This window comes from Achroia grisella, unplaced genomic scaffold (genome assembly GCF_030625045.1).
Source record: "Achroia grisella isolate CSIRO2021 unplaced genomic scaffold, CSIRO_AGI_Agris_v1 utg1573, whole genome shotgun sequence".
NCBI classification, from domain to species: Eukaryota; Metazoa; Arthropoda; class Insecta; order Lepidoptera; family Pyralidae; genus Achroia; species Achroia grisella.
The window spans coordinates 391,973-414,333 of record NW_026712655.1 but is presented as its reverse complement, the minus strand read 5'-3'; the positions used below and the strand labels follow the sequence as shown (position 1 = coordinate 414,333).

Genomic DNA, 22,361 nt, shown 5'->3' with positions numbered 1-22,361 from the left:
CTGAAAATATACCTAAATAGTTTTCTTATTGGTACTTACTGATGTATTAATAATTAGTAAACAATGTTATCTTAAAATAATTTTAAAACATTATGACCAACATTTTTATAAGTAGAATACCTACCTACATAGTCTATAAAGGTAGATAGGTATATATATATAAACACCTCTTTGGGCACTTTGTTGATCACGCCACAACCTAAACACTTGCCGATTCCACCTTTTGCACTGAATAACTTGACTCCTATCGCGTATATCTCAGGCGGTATGGCAACGTCGCATTCTATTTTGCGATGTGGCCATATATATTCGTCGATAGTACGATATACTCGACACTTTTTTTACTAATAATTCGTGACTGAATGGCTCCGAACGGCTAAATTTTTGGTATACACAAAGACTTTTTGGCTCTGAATATATTCCAAAAATCAATTAATTATGTTGATCACTTTATATACTCGTCCTTACTGCGATACTTACTTTCATCCGAATATATATAGATACCGTAACGGTCTATCAATTATGACTTTATTAATTTACTAATGTAGATATTTTATATTCGCAATGCTCCATACATGCAAGCTCCAGCAACGGTGGAGGCAGGGTCCCCCCTGCACCGTACACCGCACCCCGCGCACACAAACAAATTAGATATTTTTTGAATACACAAAGACTTTTTGGCTCTGTATATATATTTCAAAAATCAGTTAATTGTGTTGATCACTTTATATACTGGTCCTTACTGCGATACTTATTTTAATCCGAATATATATAGATACCGTAACGGTCTATCAATTATGAATTTACTAATCTACATATTTTATATTCGCAATGCTCCATACATGCAAGCTCCAGCAACGGTGGAGGCAGGGGGAGCACCGTACACCGCACCCCGCGCACATAAACAAATTAGAATAAATTAAATTCATAAGATTATTTATATATTTCGACTGCCTCGGTGGTCACACCGCTTTACATCCGATGGTCGCGGGTTCGATTTCTCGCACGATGCAAACATTTGTACTCATCGGTCATCGATTGTTTTCATCGGTCTGGATGTTTTATATGTATATTATATATGTATTTACAAAATAAAAATATCTATTTATATCAGTTCAGTATCAGTCTGTGTTAATTGTCCAGGGTTATTTATTATATTTTTATAAACGGTTATCTTTTTCCATCGCACCGCTCGCTATCGACAGTGAATTCATAGAAATGTCACTCTAAAAACAAAAATAGTTTTGTGTTTTGTATTTCAAATACTAAATGCAAAATAGGTATTTTCAAAATACTTTTTAAAAATTAAGTACCTTTTGAATTTTTGTCCAAACCTCAGATATTTTATTTATTTTAGGTATATCAATCATTACATAGTAATATAAAAACAAAGTCGCTGTCGCATCTAACAGTACATAAACAAAGAAAGAAGACTTTGGCTCTGATACCGTAACGGCCTATGAATTATGAATTTATTATACCTAATCTAGATATTTTATATTCGCAATGCTACGTACATTGTAATATCCGCCTCCATTCATTGTAACGGTGGAGTGACTAAATAGTTGAATAAAACTGAATAAGCAGTTGCTCCACTCTATAGGTACTGCGTCGTCGTCGTATGCTGTTCATTTTTTCACTCGTTTTGGCGCCAAGAGAGGGTCACATAGTCGTGGTCAAGTTAAGAACTTATAATTTAATTTTGATAACAATAGATACAAGTAAAATGTAGGTATTATATTAATGTACGTAAGTACTGTACTTAAAAATATTTATTCTTTACTGTATGTACATTTGAAAAACTTAACACTTAAGGACTTGTACATATACACGTACATACTGCCATTTTCTCTTAAAGACATCCAGAGAAGCACTATTTATCAAATACGCGGGGTGCACCGACCTTTGACCTTATAACATCTGATTCGCGCGTAACGAATTACATTGCTACTTTTTGGTATTTTATAGTGGATATGTCACTATAAAATATTATTATTTCTTTAGATTATGACATAATAACATAGTTTACATGATTTTAAGGGAAACATACGATAAAAAAAAATCCCGTAAAATGTAAAAGATAAAAAATGGTTATTGTTGGTTATCCTTAAGAGATAGACATATACCATCACGGACTTTTTTGTTGACCTTATTTTGATACATCTCAAAGCACTAGACAACACGCATTTTCATTAAACAGTATTGTATTTTTTTATTTCTTTAACTTTAATGCACAAAAAAATTTGTACATGTGGCGGACTTAATATTTTGCCGCGTTATTTACCAGGCAACCATGAGTGGTGCAGCGAAAGATTATTGGCGGTGCACTAATATAAATAAGAAATGTCAAAAAAAGATTTATAAAGATAATAAAGATAAGCAAAATATACATTTCTATAAAAAAATAACAATATACATACATAAATATATATCTAAATATAACCCATAAATGTATAAATATTATATATAAGTAAATACATAATGATCCGATAATCAAATTATAAGTACAGTCTCAAATTGAAAGTAAGAAAATCAGAAAATATAGAGAGAACTATATGGATATAACAGAAAGATGTGAAAAAAGGAGAAGGACAGTAAAAAAGTTACAAATTTAAATAATGTTCCCGCAATTTCTGTTTAAATGAATTTATTACATTATTATATATATTAGGCATACGACTAGCCTTATGACTGTTACTTTTTTTTAATCTATACATCTATACATGTAAATAAAATTGGAGTGTCTGTTTGTAATATTGAAATAAGCGTTTTTTACTACTTGCATATGAATATAAATACGGTACATACACCAAAATAACATATTTTACAAGTTTTGTCTGTCTGTCTGTCTGTTTGTTCCGGCTAATCTCTGAAATAGCTGGACCAATTTTGACGGGACTTTTTTTGGCAAGTAGCTGATGTAATAAGGAGTAACTTACGCTACTGTTATTTTAGAAAAATAAAATAAAATTTCACGCGGACGAAGTCGCTGGGGCCAGCTAGTCTATAGATATACCGAGATTTAATGTTTAAGTTGCTATTATGTTGTTGACAAAATTTTACTGTAATGTTACTATTACGTTATCCTACACAATTTGTATTATTTTGGATGAATAAATAAATAAATAAATAATAATCTATACATCTATACATTTAATAAAAATTGGAGTGTCTGTTTGTAATATAGAAAAAACCGTTTTTTACTACATGCATATGAATATATATAAGGTACATATACCAAAATAACAATTTTTATAATTTTTGTCTGTCTGTCTGTCGGTCTGTTTGTTCCGGCTAATCTCTGAAATGGCTGGACCGATTTTGACGGTACTTTTTTTGGCAGATAGCTGATTTATAAGGAGTAACTTAGGCTACTTTTATTTTAGAAAAATAAATTTAATTCCACGCGGACGAAGTCGCGGGGACAGCTTGTTTTTAATAAAAACTGTTTATTTGATAAAAAAACATCTTTTTTGTGGTACTTGAGAATGTTGAAGCCTGTTGTTTGTAATATTGAAATAACCGTTTTTTACTACTTGCATATGAATATAAATACGGTACATACACCAAAATAACATATTTTACAATTTTTGTCTGTCTGTCTGTTTGTTCCGGCTAATCTCTGAAATGGCTGGACCGATTTTGACGGGACTTTTTTTGGCAGGTAGCTGATGTAATAAGGAGTAACTTAGGCTACTTTTATTTTAGAAAAATAAAGTTAAAAACCTCGTGGACGAAGTCGCGGGAACAGCTAGTGTATAATATATTAGAGATACCTACGTGTTTTTTTATTGATGACTAGCTGTACACGGGATTTCGTCCGTGTTGAATTTAACTTTATTTTTCTAAAATATAAGAAGTTAAATTCCACGCGGACGAAGTCGGGTGTACAGCTAGTTATCGGTAGTCTAGCGATTTAGCTAGCACACTGCTTTGATTCCTGCTTGGTGGTCGAGGGTTCGATTCCTCGCACGCTGCAAACATTTGTATTCATGAGTATGATTGTTTGTAACGGTCTGGGTGTTTTCTATGTATAGATAATATATATGTATTTACGAAAAAAAATCTTTGTATTTATATCAGTACCCATAACATAATCTTCAGCTAGCTTAACTTGGGTCTAGATGAAGCTGTGTGAATTGTCCTGAGATTACTATTATTACTATAATAAATCTTTTCAAATCAGCCGATGTTTATTTTTGCCATAATACGTGCTGTTACCATGTGATAATATTACGTACGTACTTATTAAACTATTAACTTATTATTAAATTGTTTGTAACGGTCTGGGTGTTTTCTATGTATAGATAATATATATGTATTTACGAAAAAAATCTTTGTATTTATATCAGTACCCATAACATAATCTTCAGCTAGCTTAACTTGGGTCTAGATGAAGCTGTATGAATTGTCCTGAGATTACTATTATTATTAATTGGTACACAGGTAAACTACTAACTAGGCCATATTGGTGTTGTTTGTTATGGTGAAAAAACTAGTAGGTATATATATAAGTTACACGTACAATTTCAAAGACTTATTTCTTGAAAACTACTGGCTATTCTGAAATAAAACTTTAGTGTTTGTATATGTAATGTTTGCATATAAAATATGATTAAAGGTTACCAGTGTATTTACACTTTTACTGAACAAACAGAGTTGTTTAATACTGAAAATATTGTGTGGAAGGCATCAATTACTTTCAGTGCATGTATAGCTTTTCTCTTTTCCTAATTATTATTATTATTAAGTTTAAAGTGGTTGAATTTTACGTAAGGGGTTTTTATACATTATTTCTAATGTACCATTTATTTTAAGTTTTTTAAACTCTATTCATCGAGACCTATCTAATGAGTCCAAACACGATATTTCTGCTGTAAGTTTTCGAAGAGTATGTTCATCATCTGATAATACTGGTGCCAGCATGAAGTCAAGGTTAACAGATAACTAATTACTTTTATTTCGTCAAAATCTTTAGATTACGTATAATAAATTCATAATATCGCTACCTATTCAAATCAAAACAAGTATTAGGTACTTCATGTACTAGTATATAAATTCATCAACACACAAGTAAATGATTTTTAAATATATTCAGAGCCAAAAAATCTTTGCGCATTTAAAAAAAATGCCGATACGGATTCACTATTGCAGGAAATTGTTGAAAAAATATATATCGAGTATAAGTATCTACTACTATCGACGAATACATTTGGCAACAACGCATGGTCTCGGCCGGAACGGCAACATCGCATATTAGAATACAAAGATAGTGATAGAAAGAGAGAGACAGTGGATCAGCAATATCTACGGATCGTGGCTGGATCAACTAAGTGTGCAAGTGTATATATAAATATATATATATATATACATTTGTCTTTAATTCAAAGGAAATATAAATAATGAACGCATCACATTTAAAACAGTATAAATAGTTAATAATTTAATAATAAGTTAATAGTTTAATAAGTACGTACGTAATATTATCACATGGTAACAGCACGTATTATGGCAAAAATAAACATCGGCTGATTTGAAAAGATTTATTATAGTAATAATAGTAATCTCAGGACAATTCACACAGCTTCATCTAGACCTAAGTTAAGCTAGCTGAAGATTATGTTATGGGTACTGATATAAATACAAAGATTTTTTTCGTAAATACATATATATTATCTATACATAGAAAACACCCAGACCGTTACAAACAATCATACTCATGAATACAAATGTTTGCAGCGTGCGAGGAATCGAACCCTCGACCACCAAGCAGGAATCAAAGCAGTGTGCTAGCTAAATCGCTAGACTACCGACAACTAGCTGTACACGCGACTTCGTCCGCGTGGAATTTAACTTCTTATATTTTAGAAAAATAAAGTTAAATTCAACACGGACGAAATCCCGTGTACAGCTAGTCATCAATAAAAAAACACGTAGGTATCTCTAATATATTATACACTAGCTGTTCCCGCGACTTCGTCCACGTGGTTTTTAACTTTATTTTTCTAAAATAAAAGTAGCCTAAGTTACTCCTTATTACATCAGCTACCTGCCAAAAAAAGTCCCGTCAAAATCGGTCCAGCCATTTCAGAGATTAGCCGGAACAAACAGACAGACAGACAAAAATTGTAAAATATGTTATTTTGGTGTATGTACCGTATTTATATTCATATGCAAGTAGTAAAAAACGGTTATTTCAATATTACAAACAACAGGCTTCAACATTCTCAAGTACCACAAAAAAGATGTTTTTATTAAAAACAAGGTGTTCCCGAGACTTCGTCCGCGTGGAATTTAACTTTATTTTTCTAAAATAACAGTAGCGTAAGTTACTCCTTATTACATCAGCTACTTGCCAAAAAAAGTCCCGTCAAAATCGGTCCAGCTATTTCAGAGATTAGCCGGAACAAACAGACAGACAGACAGACTGTACTATGCTATACTATGTATTGATTGATATACCTAAAATAAATATAATATCTGAGGTTTGAACAAAAACTCAAAGGGTAATTTATTTTGAAAAATTATTTTGAAAATAACTATTTTGCTTTTAGTGTTATAGTACTTTAACTGTTATGTTTTAAGTAACAATGTTTAATTATAATTAATACTACTGCACCAACACTCCGATCGTGCAAAAAAATTTGCTGTTTCATTATTTTTTAGTTCAATTAGTGGTCTACCTAAGTTCTGGGCTAAGGGGGGGGGAGAGTCATGACGCCCCCATGACTCCCATGACCTCCATGACGCTCCCCCCTGGATCCGCCGTTGCGTCTTCTCTTTATTCGCTCAGTAATGTTGTTACAAAAGAAAAGATTCCCATCCAAAAAATAACAAGTATTGAGGTTTGATCTGGAGTCACGTTACTCCAGACTGATTTCTATAAATATTTAGATTAGGTAGACTATTATTTTTGAAATACTAGCTAGACATTATTAAGTTACTGTAGCCATAATGTAGTAGCCCAAACGTGCCAATGAGGAAGCCCTTGGCAAATGCTGCACCCTGATTGGCCCGTTTGAATTGGATCAAGAACTGCTCGTATGCCAAAAAGGTGGATTTGTATAAAATCGTGTATAAATCGCTTAATTATTATTATTACTCGTCGTGACAGTTGTGGCTCAAAACGGATCAACATTTATATGTGGTCATCTGGCATTAGATCAACAAAAGGCCTCCGGATCAACAAGTGAAAAAGGATCAACAAAAAACTACCTATACGGCACGTCTGAGCCACAAAGTGCCCAAGGGTATATTTATATATATATATATATATATATATATATATATATATTTGTTTCTTAAAAACAACATGGTGTCAAAAACTATCCTTGCACAGTTTTATTAAATTCAATTGTATCGTATGTCTTTTAGCAGAAACCTATATGTGTATAAGAGTGTGCTCACATTATCAGGGCAAAACCTTACGGTCCGTGCAAATGACGCTGTTTGATTAGGGTATCGGTTTCTTATTCTACGTTCTGCCCTCTTTGGAAATGCGCCAATCGAACGGCGTTGTTGCACGGGCTGATTATATATCTATTCATAATACCGTATTATGTATCTATCATTACATTCTACTCTTCTAAAAAAACGAAGTATGTTTGGATCAATATATCAATATAGCATTATAAATAACTTATTACTTTATTTATATTGTTAATATCATTAAATTATTCGTAAAATATCTCTTTCGCTCTCAGCTCGTGACCATGGTTAAGTAGTGCAACATAGTCGAAACATCGAGAGAGGTCGAGAAAGGTATTTAGTAGAAATACCTTTATTTACCATAAAATTATTCTTAAGATCCGGTTAACACTATAAATAATGTAGGTATATTAAACACAAACGATTAAAAATAACTTATTACTTTATACTCGTAATTAAATTTCAATATATAAAGATTTTGTAGATAGATAGATAGAATATAGGTACTTTATTTGCAAACATACTTTATTTTAAATTGACTTCTCTGAACTTACGTATTATTTTCGTCAGTACTGTACATGTAGATTGAATCATGTATACGGCCCACGAAGGCAAGCTGGCGACGGACGAGGCGAGGCGGTGTGGTGCGGCGATCGTAGGTACCTATAGGTAGGTACCTACGTAGAAATTGCTGGCAGGTGTACATTTGTACATGGTGCTTCCCATCGTTTTATGTCAACTAACTTTATTCTAAGGCACTTAAGCACATAGATATAAGTTTCTATAGTAATTATGATACTTACTGTAGTGTATGTGGAAACACTAGCAGTTTATTATCTATCGTCTCGAGCCGAGCGTACACGAACCGCCGTGCGCAAGAGGGAAGGGATTCCCTGCGCAAGCGCCGCGGAGTAAAGACGTGGAGCTATGGCTAACGAGCCGATATTACGTCGATAACAACTTACATACAAGAAGACATAAATAACAAATAAGTGAACACTATATGTGGCGACGAGGCAAAATGGATATAAATAAAGATAAGTACAAAATCATTTAATAAGATATACATATACCTACGGGTACGGAGTAATTACAAATTTAGAAGGATTATGGTGGGGCCGCACGGGGAGCGAATTATATAGACCTATACAGAAAAAACAATAGCTGGGTAACATCGGTTTACGATCGATTTGCGCCAAGTGAGTAGATACCTAATTATAAATTGTACTTGCTATACCTATAGTGTCTCTAGCTGGTAGGAATAGTCGTATTAATAATCATTGTAGTAATATGTTTACGTATATCCGTGATTTATTATTTTTAATGTATGATAATGGTGTACTACCTGCGCTGGCGTGGCACTGATGGAGTATGGTGGAATGAGCGGGGGGGATAGGATCGGTTGGCCCGTCGTGGTGGGTTCGTGTTAGTTTATCGCGATGGTTTCTGGGGGGAGCCGCGTGGAGGTCCCTCTGGCGTGATACATTGTTAGCAGTGGGATTATTTTAACAATCCCATTCCCCCTTCCGTATTTCCGTGTTGAAATAAAAAATCGGTAATGATTGTAGTTGCCGCTGCATGTTCGTTTCATGAGGGGACGGTGACGGTGAGATGTTTAGTGGGACATCATATTACGTGATGCAATAGACCTGTGGGTATGAAGTATAATAGAGCACTGTGCGGACGACACGTTTGTTTTGCTTTATCTTTTCTAGGTGTCGATGCACTTTAATTACTTTTGGCAATAGGGCCGCCTTATTGTATTTATACAGAGGTGGTGACTAGTGTTCAAATGTCACTATTTTCTTTTAGAGTATTGCTGCAAATGGAAGTGGTCTAAAGTTCCTCTTTCTAACTGTAATGATCACATGATAATCTAATATTACATTTTGTACGGGATAATATTACGAATTTACGATGTTGTCGGGTGATACGATATTATTACAAATGATGGTGAGCTGACAATTGTACCTGCATTATATGTAGTACTGATGTTGGGTATTATATACAAAACAACAATAGTAAAATCTAAGGTGGGGTGACACACACGGTTTGAGCAGTGCTTGGTGGACAATATTTATATTTGCCTTAATTGATTGCAAGTGTTGGAGTATGGGTAACAGTGTCCCATACATTTCGATGCAGATGAGTTGTTCGGAATACCTACAGACTATTTTATTCTGGTATTAGAGCAGAGCCGCGAAGTAGTGTGGTTAAAATGTTTTTATTTGGATTGGATTTGGCTTTTGGATTATATAATTTATAAATAATAATTATTAGTGAGCATTCCAATGGATGCCGGTGGGAATTGCAATTGTTTTGCATAGGAAAGTTTTAAATGTAGATTAATTATTAGTTTGATATATTATGTTGGGGTCTACTATACATGTTGTGTAGTGCAAGGTGCCTATCTACTTGTCTGGCATATTTTTAACAATTTGTGCTTTGTGTTAAAATGAAGCGCGCATCTACACTTGCGACCTAGAAGGCAATCTTTTGGTTTGGTGAATTTAGTGTATAATGAATTTGTTGAAGAAAAACAAAAAACAACGTAGTCAAGAGGTTGAGATGCCGACTATTATATTGCGAGGAAGTGTGTCGCTAGTTATGGTCGGATGTAAGGCACAGGAGTGCTGTCTCTGTATGCGGTGTGTGGTTTCTATAGTCAGTAACACTGTAACGAGAAAAAGGATACCTAATTATGTATATAGAATTATTCTATTATTTTTACAGCAATGACAGTGATTAACTTTTAATAATAAGCTATAGTATAGTACAGTGGTGGTGAGTATGTCTTTATGGAATCATATTTAAGATTCTCTCTAATTTAAAAATACCAGTAAATTAGAAATTGCACAATAATGGTTAGATGAAATAGAACTACTATTAAGTTCTGAATTATTGTACCTACTCGCCTAATGCATTATGCGGATGAGTGAAGGGGTTATTAGAGTGGAAAAAAAAATGTTTTTTATATTCTTTGAAGTTTCGGGAACATGGAATAGAATATGAATATTCTTTATTTAAAGAAGCTTGAATAAATAATAGGAATAATAGCCATAATTGCATTAATGTACCGCATTTAGTAGCTGTGGAATGGAGTTAGAATTTGTTTAGTGATCACATGCAGACAGTGCTGACAGCTGTTTTATATGAATGTGACGGGGATGTTGGAGCGATGGGGAGTCATTTTTAATTGACAGTTAATCCAGTTGCGGCTGGAGTTGTGTAGTGTCGCGATACGCGAAATAAGTGTATTAATGTGGTTTTGAGTTTTGAGATAGCCAATAGGAAATGATACCTGCTTCATTGTAGTAGTTGTAAAATATATACATGTATTTGTTTATCGTCATAGTACTGGTGTTGTTCGCTCTCTAAATACTTTGGCCGCATTGCAGGGTAGCTTAGACAAATTAGCGTGTTTTAACTTTTACATACGTACTACAGTGCAACCTCGATAAAACAAATCGAAAATATATATATATAGTATATCAAGTAATTCGTTGAACTGAGATTTACTATGTTGAAGGTACGTTGGTCTAAACTTCGTTATAAAAAGGTAAAAAAAAAACCTGTCTAAGCCATTTCATTTCACTTGAATCTTTAACAATAGTGACGAGCAGCAGTGTTTACAAAACTTTACATTACTTTCCATCGAACAATAATTATTGTTCTACGAACAAAAGTACGTCGAAACATGTCCTGACATGAATCACATTTTATGAGATAAGAGATAAGTAGAGCTAGAGTCATACCATTGGTGGGAACATTATATAAAGGTTTTGGGTTAAGAAAATTCCTTAGAAAGAGGTGTTTTTCCAAATTAAAAAAAAATAATAATAATAATGTCGCAATGTAAAGGTATAGGTATATTTTACATCGATTCTTATGGAAAATTCAAGGGATTACAAAGAATTACTTAAATCAAGGAAGTCTTTATATACGAGGTATATTATTGTGAATGACGTGCGTTATATTATGACTGCACAATTATTATTATTATTACTAGATAATAATGTAAACCATGATGCATGATAGTAACAATTACTAACGATACATTATTGGAAAAAAAAAATAGTTCTGAGGATACTATTAGTATTCCTATACTTTAGATTAGAATTATTTACTGGACATTCTTGTGGAGTAAATAAATCTGAAATATGTTTAATATTAGTAGTCATAAATGTATATATTGTGAAAATTAAATGGATAAGAGTGGCGTTTAATTATGCTATAATTATAAAATTTGGTGTTTTGCAGGAGTTCATGATTTGCTTATAAAGTGACTATTGGCTCAGATGACCTTAAAGAAATTAACAAAGGAAGAAAAACAATGAGCATAATACTAATAACCAATACTTAAAGAGGATGAATTAAGAAGTTCAATGGAGTTATAATGACGGTGACAATGGCATTGATATTCTAAAAAAGGAGCTACAGAGGTAAGGTAGACTGGGCCGTCAAGCATTAAATTGCGTATTGACGGACAGGTTGCATTAAATTGCGTTGGCTGGGCCATCAGGCATTAAATTGCGAACTGATGGACAGATTGCATTAAATTGCGTTGGCTGGGCCATCAGGCATTAAATTGCGAACTGATGGACAGATTGCATTAAATTGCGTTGGCTGGGCCATCAGGCATTAAATTGCGAACTGATGGACAGATTGCATTAAATTGCGTTGGACTGGGCCGTCAAGCATTAAATTGCGTATTGGCGGACAGGTTGCATTAAATTGCGTTGGCTGGGTCGTTAAGCATTAAATTGCGTATTAACGTCCAGTTTGTGTTAAATTGTCTTTGGCGGGGTAATCAAGCATTGTATTGTGTATTGATGAATGGTGTCCTATTCATTAAAGGTAAATTGATAGAATGTTGCATTAAATTGCGGTTGAATATAAGTAATAAAAAATTGCCAGTTTTAATGCATATTAATTATCGGAGTGAAATGGAGCGGATTCAGTAAAATATAATAAATAAAAAAAAAACAAATTAATTCTGGTCGAAAATATAATTTCTATAACTAATATAATTGACGATTGCTGGAGTACGTAGAGTCGCTGTGGTGATATATGTGGTATATGTCGATCGCTCAAAGACAAGTCTGACAACCTTTCCTAATATTTTAGCACTGAATTAATGCAGGTGATAAGAGAGATAATTTTGGTACGATGAAGAATGGTTATAGTTATACCCAATTAATACTACATGGACTGATATCAGATGTGTAGACAGAATATAGTGGAAAGTCGTTTGCAATTGTTGATGCAACTCTTGATATAATAATAGTATTCTGGTATACCACCACAGGACCCATCAATATTTTATGGAATGACAATAATAAATAGTTTTGAAGAAATTCCAGATTATGTTTTAGATAATCAGTTTTCAAATGTACATGATAAAAAAAAATACTACATGTAAATAACACATTGCATGAGACAGATAGAATGGAAAAAAAAAATATAAGTATTTACCTTAAACCTACAAAATATAAAGTAGTGACTACTATGATAGAGATATTCTGGTCATAAACATACAACATTTTTTCAGAAGTGCTTTATACTAATCTTACATAATATTACACAATAACAAAGTGGAATAACGATTATATGAAAACAAATATAAAAGAAGAAAGGTGAAGTATGTGAAACACAGAGCAAATTGGAGTTAATATATAAATGTAATTTATATTCAAAAGAGGAGGAAAAATCACGGTGCTGGTTACAATGGAAAGGCCAATCGCACTAGAGGCATTCGGCTTATGTGTGGCAGTATAGTGTCAAAATGAGTCCACCATCGTTGTAATGTAGCACACATGCCTCCAAGGAACAAATACCTAATAGAGTGGATTGATTCATGCTTGAAAAGAAAATAAACTTAAAAAGGAAAGAGATGTAGTGTATGTGGAAACACTAGCAGTTTATTATCTATCGTCTCGAGCCGAGCGTACACGAACCGCCGTGCGCAAGAGGGAAGGGATTCCCTGCGCAAGCGCCGCGGAGTAAAGACGTGGAGCTATGGCTAACGAGCCGATATTACGTCGATAACAACTTACATACAAGAAGACATAAATAACAAATAAGTGAACACTATACTTACCTACTTATTGTTATATTATATTGAATGTATTTTAATGAAGTATAATGGAATGATGCACTTGCCCGTGCTAAGGACATACAGTGAAATATGTTATGGTATAATCATGGCGAAATGACAAAGAATCAAGCACGATGGTTTACAAGGCAGACTGCGTGGAAGTCGTCGCGTCGCCGTCGCCTTGTCCCATTGCTATTAATGAGGTTTATAAAAAGAACGCTGTAAAGTGAGCTGTAATATAAATTTTGACCTATCTGAAACGTAAATATAATAACAAAACATGATACCTTTATCAACTTAAAAATTGTACATAGACGTCCACCATTACGCCGCGCCTCGTCATTTACTCCGCAATACGACTTGGTGTAGAAGTTCGTTTTTACTTTGAATGGATAAATATTAAATGGTGTTTTCGCCTCAGTTTTATCTACATCCTGGCAGGGCACCAGTGCAGGACAATAGTATGAAGTCATGCCAGTTCGCCCATGCTGAAGGATTCAACAGAAATTGCCCAAGGTTACCAAGGAGTAGCGCGTGGAGGTCAATCTGACATGCTAGTTTGCTCGCAATGGGTCACTATTACTCATTCCATTACTAATAATCCCTGGTGTTGAACATGATAATGCAGTAAAAAATTTAATAGCGTAAGTACCTATAATGGCTGTTCGTCGTGAAGGATGGTCAATGCCCTACGCCGAAACGGTGTCACATGCCGGCAATACGCTGACCTGTGTATTTTTTGCTTTATCGATGCAAAGTAATATTTTATGCAGACGTCGGCGAAACTAACAGTGTGAATTTTTTGCGTTTGTTAAAGTGTTTTATTAAATACTAGTGTACATTATCTTATTTTAGAATGTCATAACAACGATTAAACCAAAATGTGATCGCAGTATTCAACAACCACTTCAAAAATTCACAAATACCCCATGCACAAATTATCAAAAGTAATACTCAAGAGTAAATTCAGCATTAAGCAAATAATCACTACGTTTATAGACACGCGATAACTATGGCAAAAAGATGGCAAGGGGATTGATTAATAAGAAGACAATATTCATCTTATAGAAAAAGCATATTTTTAACATTACTCTGATTAAATAATTATTCCAAGACACATTGGAAATACATAACAGTCATAAACAATATAGACATAGGTAGGTATAATAGTACATAAACAATATATATATATAACCATTGGTATAAAGAATAATATCGAATTTTCATTATTCTATTCTTAGTTATGGCTCATTACAGAGATTTATTGGCAACACTACCTCTCTCACTCTATTAACTTTGTGGCACGTTCTTATTCTCTATTATTAGTCTATGGTAAGAATTGACTTATGTACTGTTTGTCATAAATATGAAATTTTGTTTTTGTTTTAATAACTTATGTTTTTAATTAGACTCATCTGATTGCAGACGTCCTCGTCTGGATTACAAATGAAGAGCACGTCACATCAAATATTAAGCAGACGAATAGTCACCTAATTTACTTCAATCACATGTCAGCGATGTTGTTTATCAAACACGATCTGTACAAAAATTTTTCAGGTTTTGAGCTTTGAAAAAAGTCTTAAAAATGCCTCTCTCTGAGAATGCAGATCAATATTCAGTGTGGGTAAGTGAATTTTACAAGTTCAATTTCCTTTATAAAATCAGCCACTAAAGCAACATGCTTGCAAACATATGGTTCTTTGTCATGTTAGATTCATGTCTGCTATTCTCTTATTTATATAGCTCCTCGAGAGATATTAAGTTAGGTTCTTGGCTTGTAGAATTTAAAGTCTGTCTGTATTTATATTTGTAAAAAATTGTAGTGTTAAAATCAAATAGCAGAAAGATAGGTGATCACTGTTGGTGTCCGTCAAAATTATTTATTAGACTAATGTTGTGTATACAAATATATTTCTTAATAAAATACAATATAGGAGCTATAAAATTATGCAGCCAGTATGTCAGTAACAGTCACCATTAGCCATTCTTCAAATTGAAATTAACTTAATACAGGTATTCACTTTCAGCTGCTTATGATTTTGAATTATTATTTTTTTGTAAGTAATAAACTTATTATCCCTACTTCAGAGACACATTTTTTTAAATTATTGATGTCATGAACATTTCATTCTGTTTTTGATCATTATTAATGATGTAATCTATAAATATTTATACTCAGTTTATGTTATCATAATCTTGTTTTAAAATTTTTTGGTATACAGTTTTACAGTTATTTGGGTTGTGTAAGTTATGCTTAAATAGTAAGCTTATTATTCAATCTCTTTTGTATAAAAAAATATAAAATAAATAAAAATGTACAAATATACATAATAATACATAATAATACATATTGACAGAATCTTTTGTTTCTAGGTTGGTTTAATCTATATATTTAACTTGATTGTGGGCACTGGAGCACTGACATTGCCTGCAGCATTTGCTCGTGCAGGATGGGGCCTCAGCACTATCTCACTTGTGTTCCTCGCGTTTATGAGCTTCATGAATGCTACATATGTTATAGAGACAATGGCCTGTGCCAATGCTGTATACAAATGGAAAAGACTTCGAGCTTTGAAGAGAGATAGTGTAAGTATAATTATATCATTTGTGCTTAGGGAAGTAACCTTACACTATTTTTTTTAATGGATAAGTATGGAATGGTGTATAACTTTTTATGCTAGTGAATATTTGGAACCAGATGAATATGAAGTCAGGTTGATTAATCCATTGTGATAAATTCAGCAGTAATGAAATTTGTTCTCAGGGAGGACTGTATAGAGATCAATCTGATAGTGTACATTGCTATGAATGTGTGTTTATTCACAACCAATAAATTAAACTATGGGAAAATAAAAAATAATATTTAAATGGGAATAACTTAATAACATTTAAAATATAAAAAAAAATGTACTAAAAACGCACAATCAGGGTACTTTACTGAGAAACAGAATTCCAAAAAAAGACATTGTGCTGGGCAAGAGCTGGTTTATGCATAGCTGTATTCACATAACTAACTTGTGGTGACAATAATATTAAGCACTCTCACTTTGTTTTAAAAAATGTACCTGCTAAGTTAATAACTTACTAAGTTTATTGTTTATTATTTCAGATCCAAGATCATGATTCTGATGAAGATGCTATAATATCCCAGCAAAACTATGGTGATCTAGAAGAGCCTTTAGTATGCGGGAACTCTATTCCATCTCGCTACTACAGTCTGGACCGGCGAGTGGAACTCGGTGAAATGGCAGACTTGTTTCTAAATAAAATGGGACGGACGATGTTCTACTGTACACTGTGCATTTATTTGTATGGTGATCTCTCTATATATTCAGCCGCTGTCGCCAAATCTGTAATGGATGTGGTGTGGTTCGTACCTTTTTGAATAAAATACTAAATTTAGCATGGTAAAATTTGTAAAACCACTAGTTTTCTGGTATTAGCTTGCTTTGTGAGATGTGTTTCGTTTGAAAGATGAAATAAAGGGTGTGTAAAGTGAACAGGGTATGTAGACATGATATCTTAGTCCTTCAGATAGGTAATGCTAGTGTGATAACATAGAAACATGTTTTATCATAATCATAACTATATATTTGATGTGGTTCATTTATATAGGAGATGGTTCCACTCACCATAATGTAGGCAGTCAGCCTGTTATCGTTCAAAATCATCATTTTCAAATTGCGAACTCCTGGAGTGGTTTAATGGTGGTAATCCTTCATTTTTACTGAGAAATATGTCTTTAGAATACAGTTTAGAGACAGCCTTCCCACTAACATAATTTGTTGACCTCAAAGTTGTGGGAGTTCGAAAGGCGACACAAAAAATGTCTATGTCTATTTAATGTCAAACTTCATATATATTTTTTGATCACCTTTCAGTAATTAACAATAACAAGTCAAATTAGTCCAAGAGGATATTATTTGGTTCCTGTCATCTTAAAAAAATATGTAATAACGGACAATATCCACAGTTGACAATGCTTGTAATTAATCTATTGCGGCGTTGTGAGGTTGTTGGTGATATGTCTTTACTTTTACTATTCCATCTTACAGTTCACCTCTACCACCAAACACAACCGATTCAGATTGGGATCAGATGCCATGCTTTAACAACACGGCAAGCGAAGCCGGCGTTGGAGCATATACACGGCTACAGTGCTATCGAGCAGCGTTACTCGTATTTGCTGTAATAATGGGCCCCTTCGTGTTTTGTAATGTTCAGAAGACCAAGTACTTGCAGTTATTCACATCGGGCATGAGGTGGTTGGGTATGTAGAATTTTTTTTACATTTTCGATGGAAGTAAACAAATAGAGGGTAGGGATAAATATATAAACTAATACCATCCTTAACACAATACGTTCTACAAAATAAATCTAATGATTGCGGTCCTGATTTGTGTCACAATAAATTGTAATACGTAAATTAATGTATCTTCATATAAAATTGTGATTACATTATCCTTCAGTTTCAATATTTTATCCTTATGTCACCATTATAGGTTTAAAAACAAAAATATAATAAACAATTATAAAATAAAATTACTAATTATATATTGTTATATTAATAAAGTGCACTACATAATTACTAAATGCCTAACAACATATCACATTTATAATTGTTGGTAAATAAATAAAGAAATTGAATTAATATCCAATTGTATTGAAACGGTTAAAAATATTTCCTTATTGGGAAATTCAATCGTGTCCAATTTTAATTGTGCGAAATGAATACGCATAATAATATAAGCCTAGGGTTTTGATGGTGATTTTTTATTTTCAGCATTTGCCATAATGATTTCATTGGCGATACATCTGCTAATAGGATCCGAACCGCACACGCAGCCACCGGCGTTCGACTTCACCGGCCTGCCGACACTCTTTGGCGCGTGTGTCTACTCTTTCATGTGCCATCATTCACTGCCAGCACTCATCAGTCCCATCAGAGGCAAGAAACGATTGGGACTCCACTTGTCTCTAGATTACGGTATTATAAGCGTCTTCTATCTCGTTCTAGCCTTCACGGGTGCATTCGCGTTTCCACATCTTAACGATCTGTACACACTTAACTTCGTGCCAACCGACGCTGATAATATATTTCTGAGGATCATAGAGTATTTCCTTGCCCTCTTCCCTGTATTTACACTTTCCACTAGTTTTCCTATAATTGCTATTACACTAAGAAATAATTTACAAAGCCTCTTCTTAGACACCACTCGTATTGAATCGTACAATATTATACTGAGAAAGCTGCTATTTCCAATTATAACAGTGGTTCCCCCTTTACTGTTGACATATTTCTTGGAGGATATAAGTAAGCTTATAGAGTTTACAGGGTCATACGCTGGTACGGGTATACAGTATTTGATACCAACATTTTTGGTGGTGTTTGCTAGGCGATATTGCGCGAATTTGTTAGGTTTAGGTGTCGTTAATATATATAAGAGTCCATTTTCTAATATTGCCTGGGCAATATTTGTATTATTATGGTCATGTATGTGCATAATTCTAGTTTCGGTACATATGATTGAAAAGATATCGTGACGGTAATTTGCTGTGATTTATAGTATATTTACGTTGCTGTCTGCAATGTCAAATTGCAATGCCATTAAATTTATTACTTATTATAATTAATTAATGTAAATTAGCCGCTTGTTATCAAATACTTTGTCATTTAATGCCACAATGAAATGTTCATTTTTAGTAAAATTTATTTACATGCAAACATTCCTTACATGTACGTTACGTCAATTTTATAATTTTATATTGTTAAGTATGCATCGATTTTATATTAAAAAGTCTGATTATAGATTATATTTAGCACGTTGCGGTATGATACGGGTGACAGGTAACAATTCGAAACTTTTTATTCTAAATTATTTTATATGATTTTTTAACCAAGTCTAATTAGGCATAAATAATAGTTCCTTACAATGTATTATTAAATTAAACAATGTGAGTCTTGGTAAATAATCCATATATTAGGAAGGTGTATCATAATATACCGCACCGAGGATAGCTAAAGTGCTACCAACTTAACTGTAAATTTAAATGTAATACATTTTAAATGACAAATCTGAAGACGCCCCGTTTGGGAATTTTCAACAGTTTGAACTCGTATATATTACAAGTAGCTAGCTAGGTAGATTCTCGTAATGCTTTAGCAGCGACGATATACGAGCTAAGGACGGTGAAGCCCAGTGGCGAGCCTTGTAGTACATTCGAATTTTTATTATATAATATATAAGTTGGTGGCATTGGAAATTATAAAAAAAAAATCATTATTAAATCAACTGATATAAATGTTTTAATTCTATATAATATAAGTATTTTGTGATGTAAATCTCTATATATTCTCTCTATATAAAATACACGTGCATATAGAGAATATTTATATACATAAATAGATTATTACTGGAATGAAATGACAATATTTAACGTATGAGTATTTTAAAAGTGGTGCCATGTATATATACTTACTAAATGGAATATATATTAAGTACATAATTACCTATTTACCTTTTTATCATACGCTGAAGCTTAGCATTTTGACCAGTGAATATAACTTGTTTACCATATCCAAAGATGGCACTTAGACGCTCAAAACTGTGAGTATTGAGTCTTCCGCTAGCAGATTATTTAGCAATTATTTCAGTAGAAATTGGTAGCCATTTTTTGTTAAGTTACATTTGTCACACAAATATGAAGGAATTTCATTACAGGGTTCTTTTTGATATTGTTTTTATTCAGTTGTATAAAACTTGTATGAAAGGGCTACCTTGATGCCAAATAAAACATTCTGTATTATATAAAAGTACCTAGTATATGTTTAGGTTTTGATGTGGAATACCACAAAGTAAAAGTTGTTAAATGGTTACAGCATAGTGTGAATTGCAGCCGATATTATAAGATCTTTTTTATTTAGGAACTGTGTGATAAAATGTATGATGAACGCAACAGTTGTCACGCCATTTCTATGTGTATATGTATACTTAATTTCTAAGTGGTTAGGATGAGCTCATTCCTACCACATTTTTCAAATTTATATTAGTTATTTATGTTTCCATCACAGAGGATGCAGTCAGAAATAAAATTTATTGCACAAGCTTCAGTGATTAGTTAATAATTAGTATACTTACTTAATTTAGTTTAGTATGAAGTAGCTTACATATGTTCATATCTAAGAGATAAAATGTAACAGAGGTCCCACACGGCAGCGTTACTATGAAGCTGGTTGTGCTTGTTTATTCATCAACAAGAACTTTATTGTATTACTAGCTTTTACCCGCGGCTTCGTTCGCAAGACTTCTTTACTGGCTGCTAGATGGCGTTGATTTATAACTTCATTACTGGCTGCTACATGATGCTGAAGTAGCAAAACTATAAGATAAGATATGATATTTTATATAAAAAATAATTGTTTAAATAAAAAGTATCCTATGTTCATTCTAATATCACCAAGAACATGTTTCATGATGATCGGTTCAGTAGTTTTTGCGTGAAAGTGTAACAAACATACCTACTTTCACATTTATAATATTATTAAGGAAGTAAGGATTACTGTACTGCAACACACACTGTTATAACGCACAGAATATAGATGTTAAGTATATTTTGTCCATATTGTTTTTTTCAATAATGAGCGTGAACGTGAAGTGCACGATATATTTTATAAATATATTAAGTAGTTATTATGTTGCATTACTGTCACCGCCCATATATATAGTGATATAATTTAAAAATAAGTTACACTGAAATATTTTTATAGAGACGAAGGCTAGATAGATTTATACAAAATTGAATAAGAAAGATATAACAGTGATACTAAAATATATTTTAAATGTGTAATTGATTCTTGATGAAGTAATACAGATTACCGTTTTTCAAACCAATGTTATCTATATTTATTTGGTTTTTTTATCTATGGTAATTATTTATTCTGAATTTGTTTTGTAAAGATTTGCATCCCAGAATTTGCATTACAATTGTAGTCAGTAAAAATGTAAAAAACTATTTACCGTGTTTGCTACAAGTAAATGATTAATTCATTCATACAATAGTTATTTGTAAAGATGATGTAGCATCTCTCTAAAATTAATTAATTATTGCATACTATCCTAAACGTATGTCTAATAATAGATAATACAATAGTTTTAATAATATACAATATTACTATACATTAAAGAAATCTATGTAGACTAATGAAATACGTTTCTAGTCAACATTGTGTTCTTAGAGCTAGAACCGATCCGATATTTTATTTATATGCCAAATTCTATGTACTGAACAATTTCTAATTAGTATTTTGCGTAATGTTTTACCGTAAAAAAATTGGCATGAATATGTATGACAATAAATGTTTTTTTTTATTTTAATGTCATTTTTAATAACCAGCTCATTTAGAGCCGCGGATATTTTGTTACGTATAGTTTTAGTTATTTTTCTGTGATAGTGTTGGTGGAGAATTAAGTGAAAGTGTGAATATTTATCAATAATACATATTTTTCTATTATTAAATATTACTTGTGTGTTCAGACATTTGTTTTATTTGTTAATCTATAATATGCATTTTTTATGTAGCTGGACTGACAAGCTGATGTCTTACTCGATGGAAGTTGGCATGGCATATCTTGCATCGATCGGGGACACACATGAACAGCATCGCGTACATAAAAGTTCAACCACACAACGTCTCATACGTGTTGTTATTTCTAGACTATTATGCCTTTGTAACATGTAAATGCACTTGCATATCTCACATATTCAGATAGAAACGCAGCCTATAAAACCATATTCTTGGCGGCAAAAGTGCATAAAAAACCACACAGAACCGAAA

The 22,361-nt window shown here is 32.8% G+C and overlaps 1 protein-coding gene across 1 annotated transcript; it reads left to right on the top strand.

Annotated features, from left to right (window-relative positions):
• Positions 1-15,098: 15,098 nt before the first annotated feature.
• On the top strand, positions 15,099-19,300 carry LOC131841081 (transmembrane protein 104 homolog). The gene is made up of 5 exons (XM_059189318.1): positions 15,099-15,149; positions 15,899-16,111; positions 16,635-16,894; positions 17,581-17,795; positions 18,309-19,300. Exons 1-5 carry the CDS (start codon positions 15,111-15,113, stop codon positions 19,067-19,069), a joined length of 1,488 nt encoding a protein of 495 aa, XP_059045301.1. The 5' UTR covers positions 15,099-15,110; the 3' UTR covers positions 19,070-19,300.
• Positions 19,301-22,361: the final 3,061 nt, after the last annotated feature.

Coding starts and splice junctions, on each gene's coding strand:
- LOC131841081 (XM_059189318.1), top strand. CDS start 15,111: ATGCCTCTCTCTGAGAATGCAGATCAATATTCAGTGTGG. Junction 16,895..17,580: donor TCTGTAATGGATGTGGTGTG/GTTCGTACCTTT, acceptor TCCATCTTACAG/TTCACCTCTACCACCAAACA. Junction 17,796..18,308: donor ATCGGGCATGAGGTGGTTGG/GTATGTAGAATT, acceptor TTTTATTTTCAG/CATTTGCCATAATGATTTCA.